The following is a 14,695-nucleotide window of genomic DNA, read 5'->3' on the forward strand; positions in this document are numbered from 1 at the left end:
AATGAACTCTCAAATGATAATGTATTCTGTGTGCTTCCAGAACACAACAGCCGTTTCCACGCTTCATTATCACTTTCCAGGAAATGGCAGTTTGCTGCTTCTTCCCAGAAGTGCACTTCTGCCAGACAGAGTGTACCACTTTACTCTCACCCTGTACAAAAGTGGACGACAACCTGTCTCTACATCGCAGTCGGTAAATGTTAATTTATATTACTTCACATTGCTTTTAGAATTTCACAATAGGAACATATTTATCATTCCCATTCGTCATCATTTACTCACCCCCATGTCATTCCAAACCAGCCACCACCAGCATTTTTGATCAATTTCACAAAAATTTCATGACCTCCAATAAAGAAAAAACATAGCCTCAGATTTTACACCAAAACTCAGATTTATACCAGCTTCATACATTTTTTTAATCAACACTTGAATGTGAGTAAATTTCTTAAAAAAGCAACATTTTGAACAAAAAGCATGATTATATGGTTATATCAGAGGCATGTTTTTTTGTTTTTTTCAAAGAAAGCATAAGCATAAGCAATGATTTTGTCTCTGTTTCTGCTCCTTTTTTCCCTGTGTTTTGATCATAGACTGTAAAAAAATATGGACGTAGCGTCCATGACGTCACCCATAGGATTCCAATGAGCCGTTCTGAAGCTTAAATTAGGGGCGAGCTGGGAGCGAGCGAGCGAGTCATCACGTGTCACTTCCGGATAACAGAAAATGCACAAAAAGGCGGGATGTGGGCGGAGCTTAGGTGACGGAATGACTATAGACGGCAGATAAATGGCTCCACCTGTAACCACGGCCTTAATTATGCAGAACTTTAAGGCTTTATATAACGTAAACGAATGAGTTATAAAAAAATTCAACCCCCTCACAGTTGTCATGAAGGTCAAAATTAGCCTTATAGGCCAAAACCACAATTTGTACCATGCTGTAAACATGTTTTTTTCTGCTGTAAATTTGAGAATTTTAACATGGGGCTCAAAAAGATTCTGCTCCCTTCTGGAGCCTGTCCCTAGTGGCCAGTTGAGGAATTGCAGTTTACATTACTTCCGTATTGGCTTCAAGAGAGATCGCGGGAGGTTGCCGCTTGGTTTTGATACTGAGATTCTCCACTCTTTCAGAAGATATGTAATAGCGCCCCCTACCATATAACAGTGAAAACACGCAAAGCCGGAAGATTCAATCAATGGTGGGGAAGAGTTAAAGGGATTGTTCACCCAAAAATGAAAATCATTACCTACCATATTGTCATTTAAAACTCACAAGACTTTCGTTATTTATTATTTAAAGGGTGCGTTAGTAATGTGCTCCTATAGGCAGGAGCACAACAGCTGTACACTATGCTTATTACACACAGGATTTAAATTTCCTGTTTCCTTAAATCATTCCTGTGATTTAAATTGCATCGATTCACCGAATTTCAATTTGGCCAACTGAAAAATGTATTAATTCACAGAATTTCAGTTCGGCCAACTGAAAAATTTAGATGTGATCAGTCACTAGAAAATTTTCAATTGGAGCAAATTTTTTTTTTTTTTTACAGTGTAGCAGCACACAAACAAATCACCAAAACAGAAAAATGTGTTCGCTGAATGTCTTTATTTCTGTTTTTATTCTTTTTAGGTTAAAATGTACAATGCCACATTGCTACCTGTGACAGTAAAGTGTGTATCGTGTAATTCACTGTTGTCATTACACTTAAGTCACAAGCGCCACATTGCCTTGGCTGGCGATTGTTCTTCATGTCAAGACACTGCACAGGTATTCCATTCCCAACGTACCATACATTAACATCATATGCCTTCATACGTCTCACATCGTAATGTTTTAAAACACTTTAACTACAGTACAGGTGGACTGCAGATAATCAGAGGGGTGAATCTTTAACACTGAATGAGGTCACTACCCTGACAGGAAGTCTCTGGAGAGAAATAGTCATTAGACCAGGGGTGCTAATGGAGGGCCAAGAATACACCTTTACTCTCAATGTGTCTGAGCCAGCCTCTGGGCTTTGGGGGTCGGCAAGCATCACCTTAGTCCCCAACCGTCCTCCCTACGGGGGTATTTGCACTCTGTCACCAGACGACTCGCTTCATTTCCTGGAAACTATGGTCTCTTACAGTTGCTCAGGTAGTGTCATTTTTCTTCTACTATAATTTCTCACCCAAGTAATGGCTCTGCGAACTGACGCATTCTTTGCTATTTTTCCCTCAATGGCAGGGTGGATGGATGATGACGGTGACTCAGCTCAGCTGATATTTTCACTACAGGTGGCACAGTGTGAAGATTTTGGACCATTATGTCCCTTGATTACCCTTTACAGAGGCACTCAGAGCATGTTCGGCTCCCTAGTTCCACTGGGTAGTTTGAATACAGCGGAAAATAGATCTGTTGTTCACATGCTGGTGATGGTAGAGGACAGTATGGGGGCTGCAGTCATTGCAGCGAGAAAGTTAGTCAGCCATTGGCATTTATTTATACAGATAAAAGTTGACAACTTCACAGCAACAAAAATACACTTTATATCTTCTGCAGGAACCTGACAGTGTTGCTGTTTGATCACTGCACAACAGACTGGTTGAGGAATAAGAGCCAATCGGAGTTTTGGGCCTTGCTTCAACAAGGAAACCCTCAAGACATTATCCGATATTCTATTGCCATGATCAGCCAACTCAACCAGGTAACTGATTTCCTGATGAAAACACTATTACACTCAATGGAAAAATCATGCACACTTGTATGAAATTAAGATATCAGTAGCCTAATAAAGTTTTTACACAGAGTGGGTCACCAACATGTTTATCCTGGTATCAACCTGTTTTTGGACACCTTTTCTCTTGTGGAATAAATAAATTATGGCTGACAGATGGCACGTTTGTTGTGTGCCATTCATAATGTAACTGAAAATACTTTTTCAATTCCAATGTAGTTATGAATTAATTTGTGCTGTCATTTGTGGTAGCAAACCTCATTCATAAATTGTAATATTTAAAAAAAGTAATAAAGTAATATAAAGTAATAAGTAAAAGCAATATAAATAAATATAACTAAGATAAAGTAATATAGCTAAGTATCGTAACTGTAACTGTTTTTAAAGAAAGTCTGAAGGGTTTAATCACATTACAGGCAGACATAATTTGGCTCAAATTCCAACTCATAAATTGGAAGGGGAAAAATTCTTAAAGGGATAGTTTACCTAAAAATGAAAAATTCTGTTATCATTTTCTCACCCTTATGCTTTTCCAAAACTCAATTACTTTCTTTCTTCTGTGAAAAACAACAGAAGATAATTAGAGAAAGGTTTTTTTTGTTTTTTGTTGTCTACACCAGCCATTCTAAATTCTGACACTCAAGGGGGTATTCCTCTGAACATAACCTGCTCGGAAGAGCTCATGTTCTAGGGTTAGTTTGTTTCAGAGCAATTCAGCGCAGGATGGCGCTCCAGTGAGCATAACAGATTTCACACAACATATAACATAACATAACATAACATAACATAACATAACATAACATATAACATAACATAACATAACATAACATAACATAACATAACATAACATAACATAACATAACATAACATAACATAACATAATAACATAACATATAACATAACATAACATAACATGCATTATTTATGTATTTTTATTCTCTTCTCATACATCATAGATATACATTCAAACGGTTTTTGAATGAAAATGGGGCATTTTCTGTATAACATATTCCTATAATAAAATACATATGTGATACAGAACATCTCACAACAAATGCAGAAGTAAAAACTGATTAAAGAAAAATGTAAAGATAAGATTAAAAACATTGCAGTAGGTGGCGATATGCACTAAGAATGAAAATCAAAGAAATCGACTAGTCAAAGAAAGGAAACCAAACACCTTGGTATCACTGTGTTGACTTTGCTTACGTGATGGAATATAATAAATCTCACAAGTTATGTTGGCAAAAAACAAATTCAAAGTTATTTTGGGTAGATGGGTTACTCATTGGCAGACTATACGGTTTATAGTTATCCGAGAAGGTGAAATGACGGCTATTGCTTGCTGTGTGTCTTTGTGTGGTCACTGTTTACTGTGAGTTTCATACTCCGGTTTGGCTGAACTTACTCCAAACTGCCGTTTTGGAACCTGCATACTCTGAGTAAGCAAAGTTTGGATCAATCAACCGCGAGTATGTGACAATAAGTTAATCTTGCTTTCTGGAATACCCCCAAAGTACAGAGTATAGCTCCAACCCCCAAAAAACACATCTGAACAAGCTAATCAAGGTCTTCAGAGGCCCGTTGCATGAAACTCTGAGTTTCAGAGTAGGTTTAGAGTTAACAAATCCAGATAAATCCAACCTGCTTTAGAACAAGTTTAACCATTTCTCAAAGGTTGGTAGAAATTTCCTCTGTCAACTCAGGTTTAATCCAGAGTTAGCGATCAACTCTGAAGCGCGTGCACCTGAAAGTGTGACGTGCGGCAAACAGCCAATCACAGTGTCCGTTTGATTCACTTCACTTCTAAGATTGAGAGATCATTTTGATAATTATCATGCAAATAAATGCGTTTACAAAGCAGGAATAAACACCGCTGCTGCAGCGAAAGATTCAGAAGGCAGCTTAAAGAATATCTGACTATATCAATGCATGGTGTGAATCAAAGAAATATGCCAAATAATTATAGGTTCTCAAAGAGCTCAAATACATAATTATGAATGCATGTTTTATATACATATAAAAATAAATATCTTCTTCTTGTCAATTAATATAATAATTATATGAATATATTATATTACTAAAAGTAATTATAATTTGAATAATATAAATAATATATAATTTGTATATAAATAATATATTATTATTATCAATTATGAATTTAAAAATAAATTCATTATTTAAAAATAAATTATAATTAATTATTAATTAAAAGTAATTAATTTGTATAATATGAATAATATATAATTAGTATATAAATAATATATAATATAATACATAGTTATATAATATATAGTTTTTTCACTAAACTGCAGGGGGTGTGGCTTTATTGCATCTTTACGTGCAGCTGATTGGTCCAGTTTGGGTTTGCTTTCTCTAACCCAGAATACAACCTGCTCCAGAGCAGGTTAGCCATGCAGTGTAAGTTACCACGGCGATAAACACCGCTAAAAACCAATCCACCTTCTTGAGCCTGAAAAAACAGAGTTTGCTCAAACTAATCTTGAACTTACCTGGGTAGCAACTGAAACCAGCTTTGTGCAACAGGCCACTGGATTACTAAAAGGGTATAGGCAGGTGAGTTTAATCAAGTTTCAAGCTAAACTTTAAATGGCCAGAGTTGAGAACTCCTGCTCTATACAATAGAAGTCAGTGGGCCCCAATGTTTAGTTAACAACATTTCTCAAAATATAATCTTTTGTCTTGCACAGAAGAAAGTCATACAGTTTGTAATGAAGTGAGGGTGAGTAAATGAAGGCTGCATTTTCAATTTTGGCTGAACTTTGCCTTTTAAATTCAGAATTTTGCTCAACCCCTGTTTCTACAATGTCCTCATTAACTGATTGTATCTGGTTTGTGTGTTGTTGCATCCACACCACTAGATGTCAGTCCAACACAACTGCCATAAATTATTGAGTGCCCTTTCAGATTCTATCATGCCTTTTTAGAAATGTGTTTTAAAATCAAAATCATCCACTTCCACAGCTAGCATCTGTAAGTGCTCAAGAGTTGGAGGACAAGATTCAGATACGTGGAAATGTGATTCAGGCTCTGACGTCTCTGCCGGTCTCCTCATTTCAGGATACAGCTCTGATCAGCTCCGCTTTGTCCCAGTCTACAGTAAGGCTTTCTACTATAAAGCTTATGGAAAGTATTGCATTAATCATAGCTTGACAAAAAATATGTCAGCAACTTTTTGTAAGTCCAGCACCGTGTGACATGTGTGGCAAAGGCCCATCGCAGAATACAGATTTCCTGCTGTGTGTAATGAGGAGTGCTGGGAATACAGAAAATACCCATGCTGCTTAAGAACAAAGTCTTGTCACATGCGATGTTACAAAATGCAAATGATGTACTAGAAAATGTACATTCCTGTCTGCAGGTGGTTCCCTCTGAATGGCAGTGCAACAGCTGCCATGCAAAGGTTCTGAAGGTCACGGAGAAGATGATCAAAGTTATAAGAGAACAAACAGGACAGGGTGACATCAACCCCACAGAAGCCGGCAGGAACATTCTGGCTGTTTTAAGTAAAGCAGAATTCATATTCAGCGTGATAATAGAGGTTCAATCTGAAGTTGTAAATGAACCGTGGCTTAACCATTCTTGCATTTTCCCGGCAGGCAGCACACTGACTGCTGATCAGAGGCAGAGGAGCAATGCAGGCCTCAAGCATGTGGATACATCAGAGACAGCTGTATCAGCACTGAGCCAGATTTTAGAGCTCATGCGTTCATTAATGTTGTCGCGGATGAGTGGGGAAGAAGCTCTTTCCCTTGCCGTTCCAAAGATCAGTGTGGTGGGCGTACGGGGCGACCCTACTAAAGACCTTCTGTGCACAGATCCTCTTAGCCACTGCCAGTTTCACATCCCATCAGCACTGAGCTCTCAACTAAAGGAGGAAAAGCAAGAGGTCCTGCAAATCCTTCTGCAAATGGAGGGTGAAGGAAGCCCATTCATTCCAGCTGCAGAACCTCCTATAACGACCACGCTTGCAGCCATGGAGTTTGCTACACCACAGGGGCAGACCATTTCGATTGCCAACCTGACACTAGACACCGCAATACAATTTACTTTACACAAAAAAGTACAAGAGACAGAAGATGAGAGGTTACTCTGGAAAAATTTTACTCTGTCCCCCAAGGGAAGTGTAAATTTCACAGTCAAAGCAATGGACACAGATCCTCAGACTGGCCTCTACGTTGCCATAAATTTCAGTCTCATCCCAGGTAGTGTACATCAGTCACCTTATTAGACTAAATAAATAAATAAAACAATTCTATATTATATTTTATTTTCATTTAAAGGTGCAGTGTGTAGTATTTATAAGGATCTTTTGACAGAAATGCAATATAATATACATAACTATGTTTTGAGTGGTGTATAAAGACCGTTATGTTTTTATTACCTTAGAATGAGCCGTTTCTATCTACATAAACCACTGATCCCCTTACAGTAAAATCCTAATTTTGCACCGTCATGTTTCTATAGTAGCCCTAAAAGGACAAACTACTCTACAGAGCGCTAGCTACTCTGCTGTCTCATACGACGACAACTTTGTCCTTTGTCCACCATTGTAGCTTCTCTGTGTGCTTTAAAAGGGAGGGGTGAGCGTTGGGCGGTTGCAATTCACAACCTCACCACTAGATGCTGCTAAAGTTTACACAGTGCACCTTTATGAATGGAGTAAGAACTTTTTTTCCTGTAAAATTATTATTTTATTAGGCAAGGATCCATTTAATTGATCAAAACTGAAAGGAAATGCTGTTCTTTTGAAGATCCTGTTCATCAGAGGATGCTGAAAAACCATGGTTTACACAAACAAATTAAGCAGCACAACTGGTTTCAACATCGATGACAATAAGATATATTTTGGAGCACCAAAACAGTACATTACAAATATTTCTAGAGGATCAAGTAATATTTTAAAATACACTGCCCAGCCCCAAAAAGTCACTGTTTGGATTTAAAGGGGTACTTCAGCGCTGGTAGATGAATCTGTATTTAAACTGGGTCATTCATGTAGTAGAAATGTTAAAATATTTTTGAATTCGGTGCTTTCTAGACTGAGAAAAGACAGAAAATGTATTTTTGTCTCATGGGGATGAAAGACTACAGTTCACAGAATGCTTCGCTGCCCTGTGAGGCCACTCCCAAAGCCACCGCTACTGAATCACTTTTACTTTCCCACCACCGCGTTCATCTTCATAAAATCAGTTCAGTTAGAGAACAGACACTACAATTAAAAACTGAAAGTGTCTGTTCAATATAATGTGATTTAGCCGCTGAGGAAGTGTCAGCACAAACGAAGCAGGAGTCAGATTACACACATCGTGATGAGCTGAATGAGCTCTCGTGATGAGAGCTGAGGTAAACGCGTCCATGCTCGCGGCAGTAGTTCTCAGTGCGTGTTCAGTCTGGCGGGTTTTCAGTTCATGCCTTTGGAAGATTAACTTTCATAGGAATTAAAGGGATAGTTCACTTTGAAATTAAATTTTGATATGTTTTAGCTCACCCAGGGCCGTTTCTAGCCTTTCTGGCACCCTAGGCGAGATTCATATGTTAGTTTTTTAAACTACAACTTATTAAGTAAATATGACTTCCTTATTTCATGGGCATATTGTACATGCATTAATCGAATAATGTAGCTAGGTTTATTATCACTGAGATCACAGATGTTGGGTGGGTTCGGGGGCATGCTCCCCCGAGAAAATTTTGATTTCTATGATCTACATATGTGTATTTTAAGATGTTCTGAAGGCCAAAAAATTAGACAACAATAGCTTGAAAACCATGTCACTTGGCGCCGCTGCGGATTGAAGAACACAGTGACACAAAGAGTAAAAGACGGGACGAAGCCGTAGCCGAAGCCGAAGCCTCGCGCCAGTTTCATATGTTTTAAAGGTTAATCACATATTTTTTTAGGGGGGGCTGATGCATAAGTTCATAAAAAAGGGCCTAGTGAGGCCCATGGTTATGACAGTATTAGCCTACTTGATCAATTTACACTAAACAGTTATCTCTGATGTAAAAAAAAAAAAAATGCAAATGAACTGCTATAATGTTCTGCACCTGAAATGAGCATGGCGTGTGGTCCGTCCAGTACTAATATTCAGTGTAATGTTTTGCTCAACGTTATGATAGAGCGACCAGCTTAGTAGAGAACAAGTAACCAATAAGTAGGCTAACATACCTGTATATTTCGCTTTCTTTTTTTATATTTCCTCTTTTTTCTTTTTACGATACTGAGCCCCTGATGGCTTTGACCTTTTCATGATGATGAAACTAAAGCACGCTGTAACGAGTAGAAATATAGTGTGGCCCCTTTAAGAGTTGCGCGCGCTCCCTGCAAACGAAGTCTGCATTTTGTGTATGTGCGCACTGAGTCTTGAGCTCCCATGTGTGGGGATTATTTTCTGTTTTCTATTGCTAACAGTCAGTTATTTTGTTTTATTAAGTAATGCTGTGGACGGAAAGGGAGTTTGTGATGAGAGTTCAGCGGGGAATAAAGTGCGATCTGTTTGATGTTAATCGCCTCCGTGTTTGCATCCACTCCAGTTACATTAAGTGAGCTATCCGCATTTTTCACTCGGACACAAGCGTTACAACGCCACGGATGACGACGTTCCCTGCCGCCCTCTACATGATCTCATTTCATTACAGCAGCGCCACTATCACCATGGCGACTTCACTCCAATACTCGCAACTAATCATAATGCCTTGAAATAGCAAAAGTACGAAATATTAATAATAAAATATATATGAAATAACTAAAAAATCTTGTTGGGGCGGGGACTCATTGGCGCCCCCCAGCTGTCGGCGCCCTAGGCGACCGCCTAGTTTGCCTATGCCTAGAAACGGCACTGAGCTCACCTCATGGGCATCCGAGATGTAGGAGTATTACGTCCACTACATCCGACTGATCCGAGGGCGCGCGTGCGTGTTTCCTGTTGTGACATTCGTGCGTTCTGGCTTTAGTCTGCGCAAGCGCGGAAAGCGCCGGAAGTGGATCTCTCGCGCGTGTATGTCTCTCATTGTTTACACAGAAATAATGTGTAAACAATGAGAGACGTGTATAATGTATGTATGACGTGTATAGACGTGATAATGTGTAAACAATGAGGGAAGTGTAACCTTTCACTGTCAAGATCTAAACATATTTAGACGTACAGGACATCGCAATGGAAGAAGATTTCGATATATTAACAGACAACGTTGAATTTCAATGTTTTTCACAACGATATTTATTTGAACCAGAATATACTGATCAAGAATGTGATACCACTTCCGGCGCTTTCCGCACTTGCGCAGACTAAAGCCAGAACGCGCGAATGTCACAACAGGAAACACGCACGCGCGCCCTCGGATCAGTCGGACGTAGTGGTGTACAAGAGGAAAAAACGATATAAATACTGTTCGTTTTCTCGCACAAACCGCTCGTTTCGTGTCATAGGCCATCAGTGTGTACTTACGATGGGGGATTGTTTAATTTGGACTTCTCTGTGTATGCTCTTTGAGGTGGTGACCATAGACCTGCATTATGTCAGGCACAGACAAGAACGGTTTGACCTAAAATGATCAAAATTGAAAGTACTTGGGAAACAAATACTCCTACATCTCGGATGCCCATGAGGTAAGCTAAAACATATCAAAATTTAATTTCAAAGTGAACTATCCCTTTAACTTGAGAAGATAAAATACTCACTTTGCTCCGCTGTGAGTGCGACCCCATCCCCCATGTGCGAGTTGAAAACATGTGGAACTAGCTCCCTCTGCTGGCTCTAGTCTGTAGCGTCTGGCCAAACATTTTACCAATGACGCAAATCGATGATATTTGCGTCACTGGAGTCATTTTTTCAGAAATAAAATGCATAAATCTCTCATCTCAGGGAGATATGAGAGGGGGAAGCACGATCATTTGAATATACTCCAGGGTTTCTACTGATAGAAAGCCATATGCTAATCGCTGAAGTAACCCTTTAAGGCAAAGGCTTAAGATTGGCTCAGTATTGCAGTGATTATCATGTTTCTAGCATGTTATATAAACCAATAACCCTAATTGATGGAGTGTGTAGCTTTTCATTTCTTAAACAGCCATGTAGGAATGAAGACACATCATGGCTATATTACAGGCTGACAATGTCAAGATTCATCAGGCTCAGATTGTAAAAGAATGGTTTGGGGGGAGCATAATTTTCACGCATAAATGATCACCACTTACTCCAGACCTTAAATTCATTGCAAATCTTTGGGATGTACTGGAGTAGACTTTACAGAGTGCTTGACTCTTGTCAATAAAAGATCTTGACCAAAAATCAATGCACTTCTTTTGGTGGTAATACATGATGGGATGTTATTTCCATCAAGAAGTGCATCAATTTTTGGCAAGTAAAATACAAAAAAGGTGTATAATATGTTAGCAAAATATGAGCAGTATATAATATAGAAATCCTGTGCTTTGTATTGTTGAGTAGGAGCTGGTGAGAAAGTCTCTGGACTAGTATGGATCTATGTAGATGACCACCCAGCTCATCCACTGTCTGAACAAACTCATTCCCAGGAGCTCGCCCTCTCTCTCTCACCTGAGACTCCATCACTGGAGCACACCATCTTCCTCACACCACTGTAAGTTCTTCCTGTTCCTTTCGTAATTTTTTCATTGAAAATGGGGAATAGGATTATTGTGTTAAGTGTGAACGGAAGTAATTGCGTCTGTAAATCTTACAGCTTGAATGGCTCTGCCAAAGACCTTTTTGTGAAGCTGAACAGTAACGCCAGCGGTGTGGAAGTGTCCGTCTCAGTGTGTGTGTTCAGCTTGCTGTGCCGGTTCTTCAGTGTTGATGAGAGGCGCTGGAGCAGTGATGGCTTGAGTCCTCTGAGTGACAGCAGCCCCCACACTGCCCACTGTCTCACCCATCACCTCACTATGTTTGGAGCCAGCCTCTTCATCCATCCTGAGGCACTTTTACTGCTGCCACCTGTATGCCATTTCTAATTAAATCACATCATTTCACCATTAAAGGGAATATACACTACCATTCAAAAGTGTGGGGTCAGAAAGATATATATTTTTAAAGAAATTAATACTTTTATTTAGCAAGGATGAATAAATGTTCTGTTGATCTTTCTATTTCATCAAAGAAGTCCAGAAAGCTTATTTCATTTCATTTAGATTTTTTGGCCGATACTGTTTGTGTTAAGTTACTATATTTTATCAATAATAAATAATAATAATTTAATTAGATTCTTCACATTCTTTCAACTTAAATTCAAAATAAGTCACATTTGCATGCATATTTAATTCAGCTAAAAAAATCTTATATTGGGTGTCTATATCTAACATGATATTTCATGACTTGCCACTAGATGGCCTTACAGCACTATATGGTGCAAATGAGATGTTCCACTGGGTCCTAAAGTCAGTTTTTCTTCAGTATGCATTCAGACACACATGTAGACATTGTATTTTAAAAATGTTGTAAAGTTTTAGCATTTTTTGTTCCATTCCTCGCATTTCATTCATTCTTATGGGGGTCAAATTGACCCATGAGGGAAGGATTTGTTACTTTTTTTGCTACTATTTGTTAGCACAAAACACAAATCCAATAATTGTGTGTGTATTAGTGGTTCAAATGCGACAAAAGTCCTAGGGTCTTGGACCACTCTGATGAACACTCAATTAGTATTTTTTTTAATTTTTGTTCTTGGCCAAAATTACCAGAGGGAAGGATGAGAGTTAAAGTAGAAAAAAAAGTTATTTTAAATTGTAATAATATTTCATGATAATGTTTTTACTGTATTTTTCATCAAATAAATGCAGTCTTTAGGAAAACATTAAATAAGACACTATACTGACCCCAAACTTTTAAACAGTATTTTATGTAAAAACTATAACATAACTTGAACATTATTGCTGTCACCAGTCAGAAGAGCCGGTGAAAAACATGGTGGTGGGAATAGTTTGTGGAGTCTTGCTGTTAATTCATCTGCTGGTTGGTCTTATCGCTCACAAACTGGATCACCTGGAAAGACAGCGTCTGTGTTGGGTTCCTCTGTGTGGTCAGAAAGGTCGCTACCAGTACCGGGTTCTTGTCAAAACAGGCTGGAAAAGAGGGTCTGGTCAGTAGAATCTTTCATTTAATTATTGACTTCGTATAAGATCTTACCAAGTTATGAAACATCTGAATTCATCAGGTACCACTGCACATGTCGGCATCAGCCTGTATGGTCTGAATAAAAGTGGCTCACGTCACCTTCAAAGAGAAGGAGCTTTCCAGAGGAACAGCCTGGATGACTTCCAAGTTGAAACAGATGCCAATCTCGGAGAGATCTGGAAAATACGCATCTGGCATGACAACACAGGTCAGCGGTTGTGAATAGCTTCTGTCTGTCTTCTTAAAATAACAAATACCAAACAACTGCTGTGCTTTCCAGGTCTAGACCCATCCTGGTTCGTACAACGCGTGATAGTCTGGGACATCCAGACAGAGAACATGTTCTTCTTCCTGGTAGAAGACTGGCTGTCTGTGGAGAATGAGAAGAACTCTGGAAGGGTGGAGAAAGTTATTTTAGCATCTTGTAAGTATACGCATGCAGCACAGCATGTTTCATATTTGCATTTCATAACCTTTGATCTTTGTAGGTCCTCAGGAGCTGCGGCAGTTTAAGAGGATCCTACATTCCCAGTTACTTTTTGGCCTTCGAGAGCACCATCTGTGGATTTCATTATGGGAACGTCCGGCCCACAGCCACTTTAGCAGAGCCCAGAGGGTCACCTGCTGCGCCCTCTTATTACATCTCTATCTGGCAGCTGGGGCAGTGTGGTATGGAGCAGTGGGCAGAAAGGGCAGCAGGTAATAGACTTGACCTTTAAAGGGCATGGATAACAGATTGAGCTTGTATAGCTTACACTGTAGGTGCACGTAATTACATCTTGTAAAACAAAGCAATTTCTGTTTTTCTCTAAGCTACAGTCTTTGTTATTGATTAATGCCAAAGAATAAAATTCATCACTAAACTCGGACAAATTAATACATTTCCTCTCCTTCCTCTCAAAACAAATGGGTTACTCACATGTTACTGTTATGACTGCAGCGTTCCAGTCTCTACCCAGATGGTGATGAATGGAGAGACCATTCTGGTTGGAATGACAGTTGCAGCTTTGACCTTCCCCCTCCAAACCATTCTCAGATTTCTCTTCCAAAAAACACACAGCAAGGTATATATGCCAATCTTTATAATCCCTTGTGAAATTGTACTGTATATCATGCTTTGATTTATAATCTTAATATACACTACCATGCAAAGGATTTTAAAAATGTTTTAGAAATAAGTGCTCACCAAGGCTGCATTTATGAGATCAAAAATAGTAAAACATTAATATTATTAAATCAGATTTTTTATGTTTTCCATATTAATGCAGTTTTAAAATGATCCAATAAAAGTAATTTATTCCTCTGATGGCAGAGCTGAATTTTCAGCATTATTACTTCAGTGTCACATGAACCTTCAGAAATCATTTTAATATGCTGATTTGGTGCTCAAGAAACATTTTTATTATTATCACAGTTGAAAACAGTGTGCTGCTGGAAACTATGATGCGTTATTATTATTTTTTCAACGATGAATAGAAAGTTCAAAAGAATAGACATCTTTTGAAGCGTTACAACTGTTTTTACTATTAGTTTTGATCAGTTCAATGCAGAAAAAATGTACAAACCCATTTCCAAAAAAAGTTGGGACAATGTACAAATTGTGAATAAAAACAGAATGCCTGTGGAAGTTTTAACTTTCAATATTTTATTCAGAATACAACATAGATGACACATCAAATATTTAAACTGAGAAAATGTATAATTTTAAGGGGAAAATAAGTTTTAAATTTTACATTTCATGGCATCAACACATCTCAAAAAAGTTGGGACATGGCCATGTTTACCACTGTGTGGCATCCCTCCTTCTTTTTATAACAGTCTG

General features: G+C 38.5%; 1 protein-coding gene across 1 annotated transcript in view; it reads left to right on the forward strand.

The window, feature by feature from the left end:
- Positions 1–14,695, forward strand: part of pkd1b (polycystic kidney disease 1b) — a 42,828-nt gene that overhangs the window by 16,386 nt on the left and 11,747 nt on the right. The window contains exons 12-26 of the mRNA XM_067430220.1: positions 41–193; positions 1,636–1,773; positions 1,860–2,142; positions 2,233–2,464; positions 2,548–2,692; positions 5,708–5,842; positions 6,105–6,249; positions 6,343–6,948; positions 11,194–11,344; positions 11,447–11,699; positions 12,643–12,838; positions 12,914–13,081; positions 13,154–13,297; positions 13,362–13,572; positions 13,814–13,937. Coding sequence (XP_067286321.1) covers positions 41–193; positions 1,636–1,773; positions 1,860–2,142; positions 2,233–2,464; positions 2,548–2,692; positions 5,708–5,842; positions 6,105–6,249; positions 6,343–6,948; positions 11,194–11,344; positions 11,447–11,699; positions 12,643–12,838; positions 12,914–13,081; positions 13,154–13,297; positions 13,362–13,572; positions 13,814–13,937 — 3,084 coding nt within the window. The remainder of the gene's footprint in view (positions 1–40; positions 194–1,635; positions 1,774–1,859; positions 2,143–2,232; positions 2,465–2,547; positions 2,693–5,707; positions 5,843–6,104; positions 6,250–6,342; positions 6,949–11,193; positions 11,345–11,446; positions 11,700–12,642; positions 12,839–12,913; positions 13,082–13,153; positions 13,298–13,361; positions 13,573–13,813; positions 13,938–14,695) is intronic.

This window comes from Pseudorasbora parva, chromosome 21 (assembly GCF_024679245.1).
Source record: "Pseudorasbora parva isolate DD20220531a chromosome 21, ASM2467924v1, whole genome shotgun sequence".
Taxonomy (NCBI): Eukaryota; Metazoa; Chordata; class Actinopteri; order Cypriniformes; family Gobionidae; genus Pseudorasbora; species Pseudorasbora parva.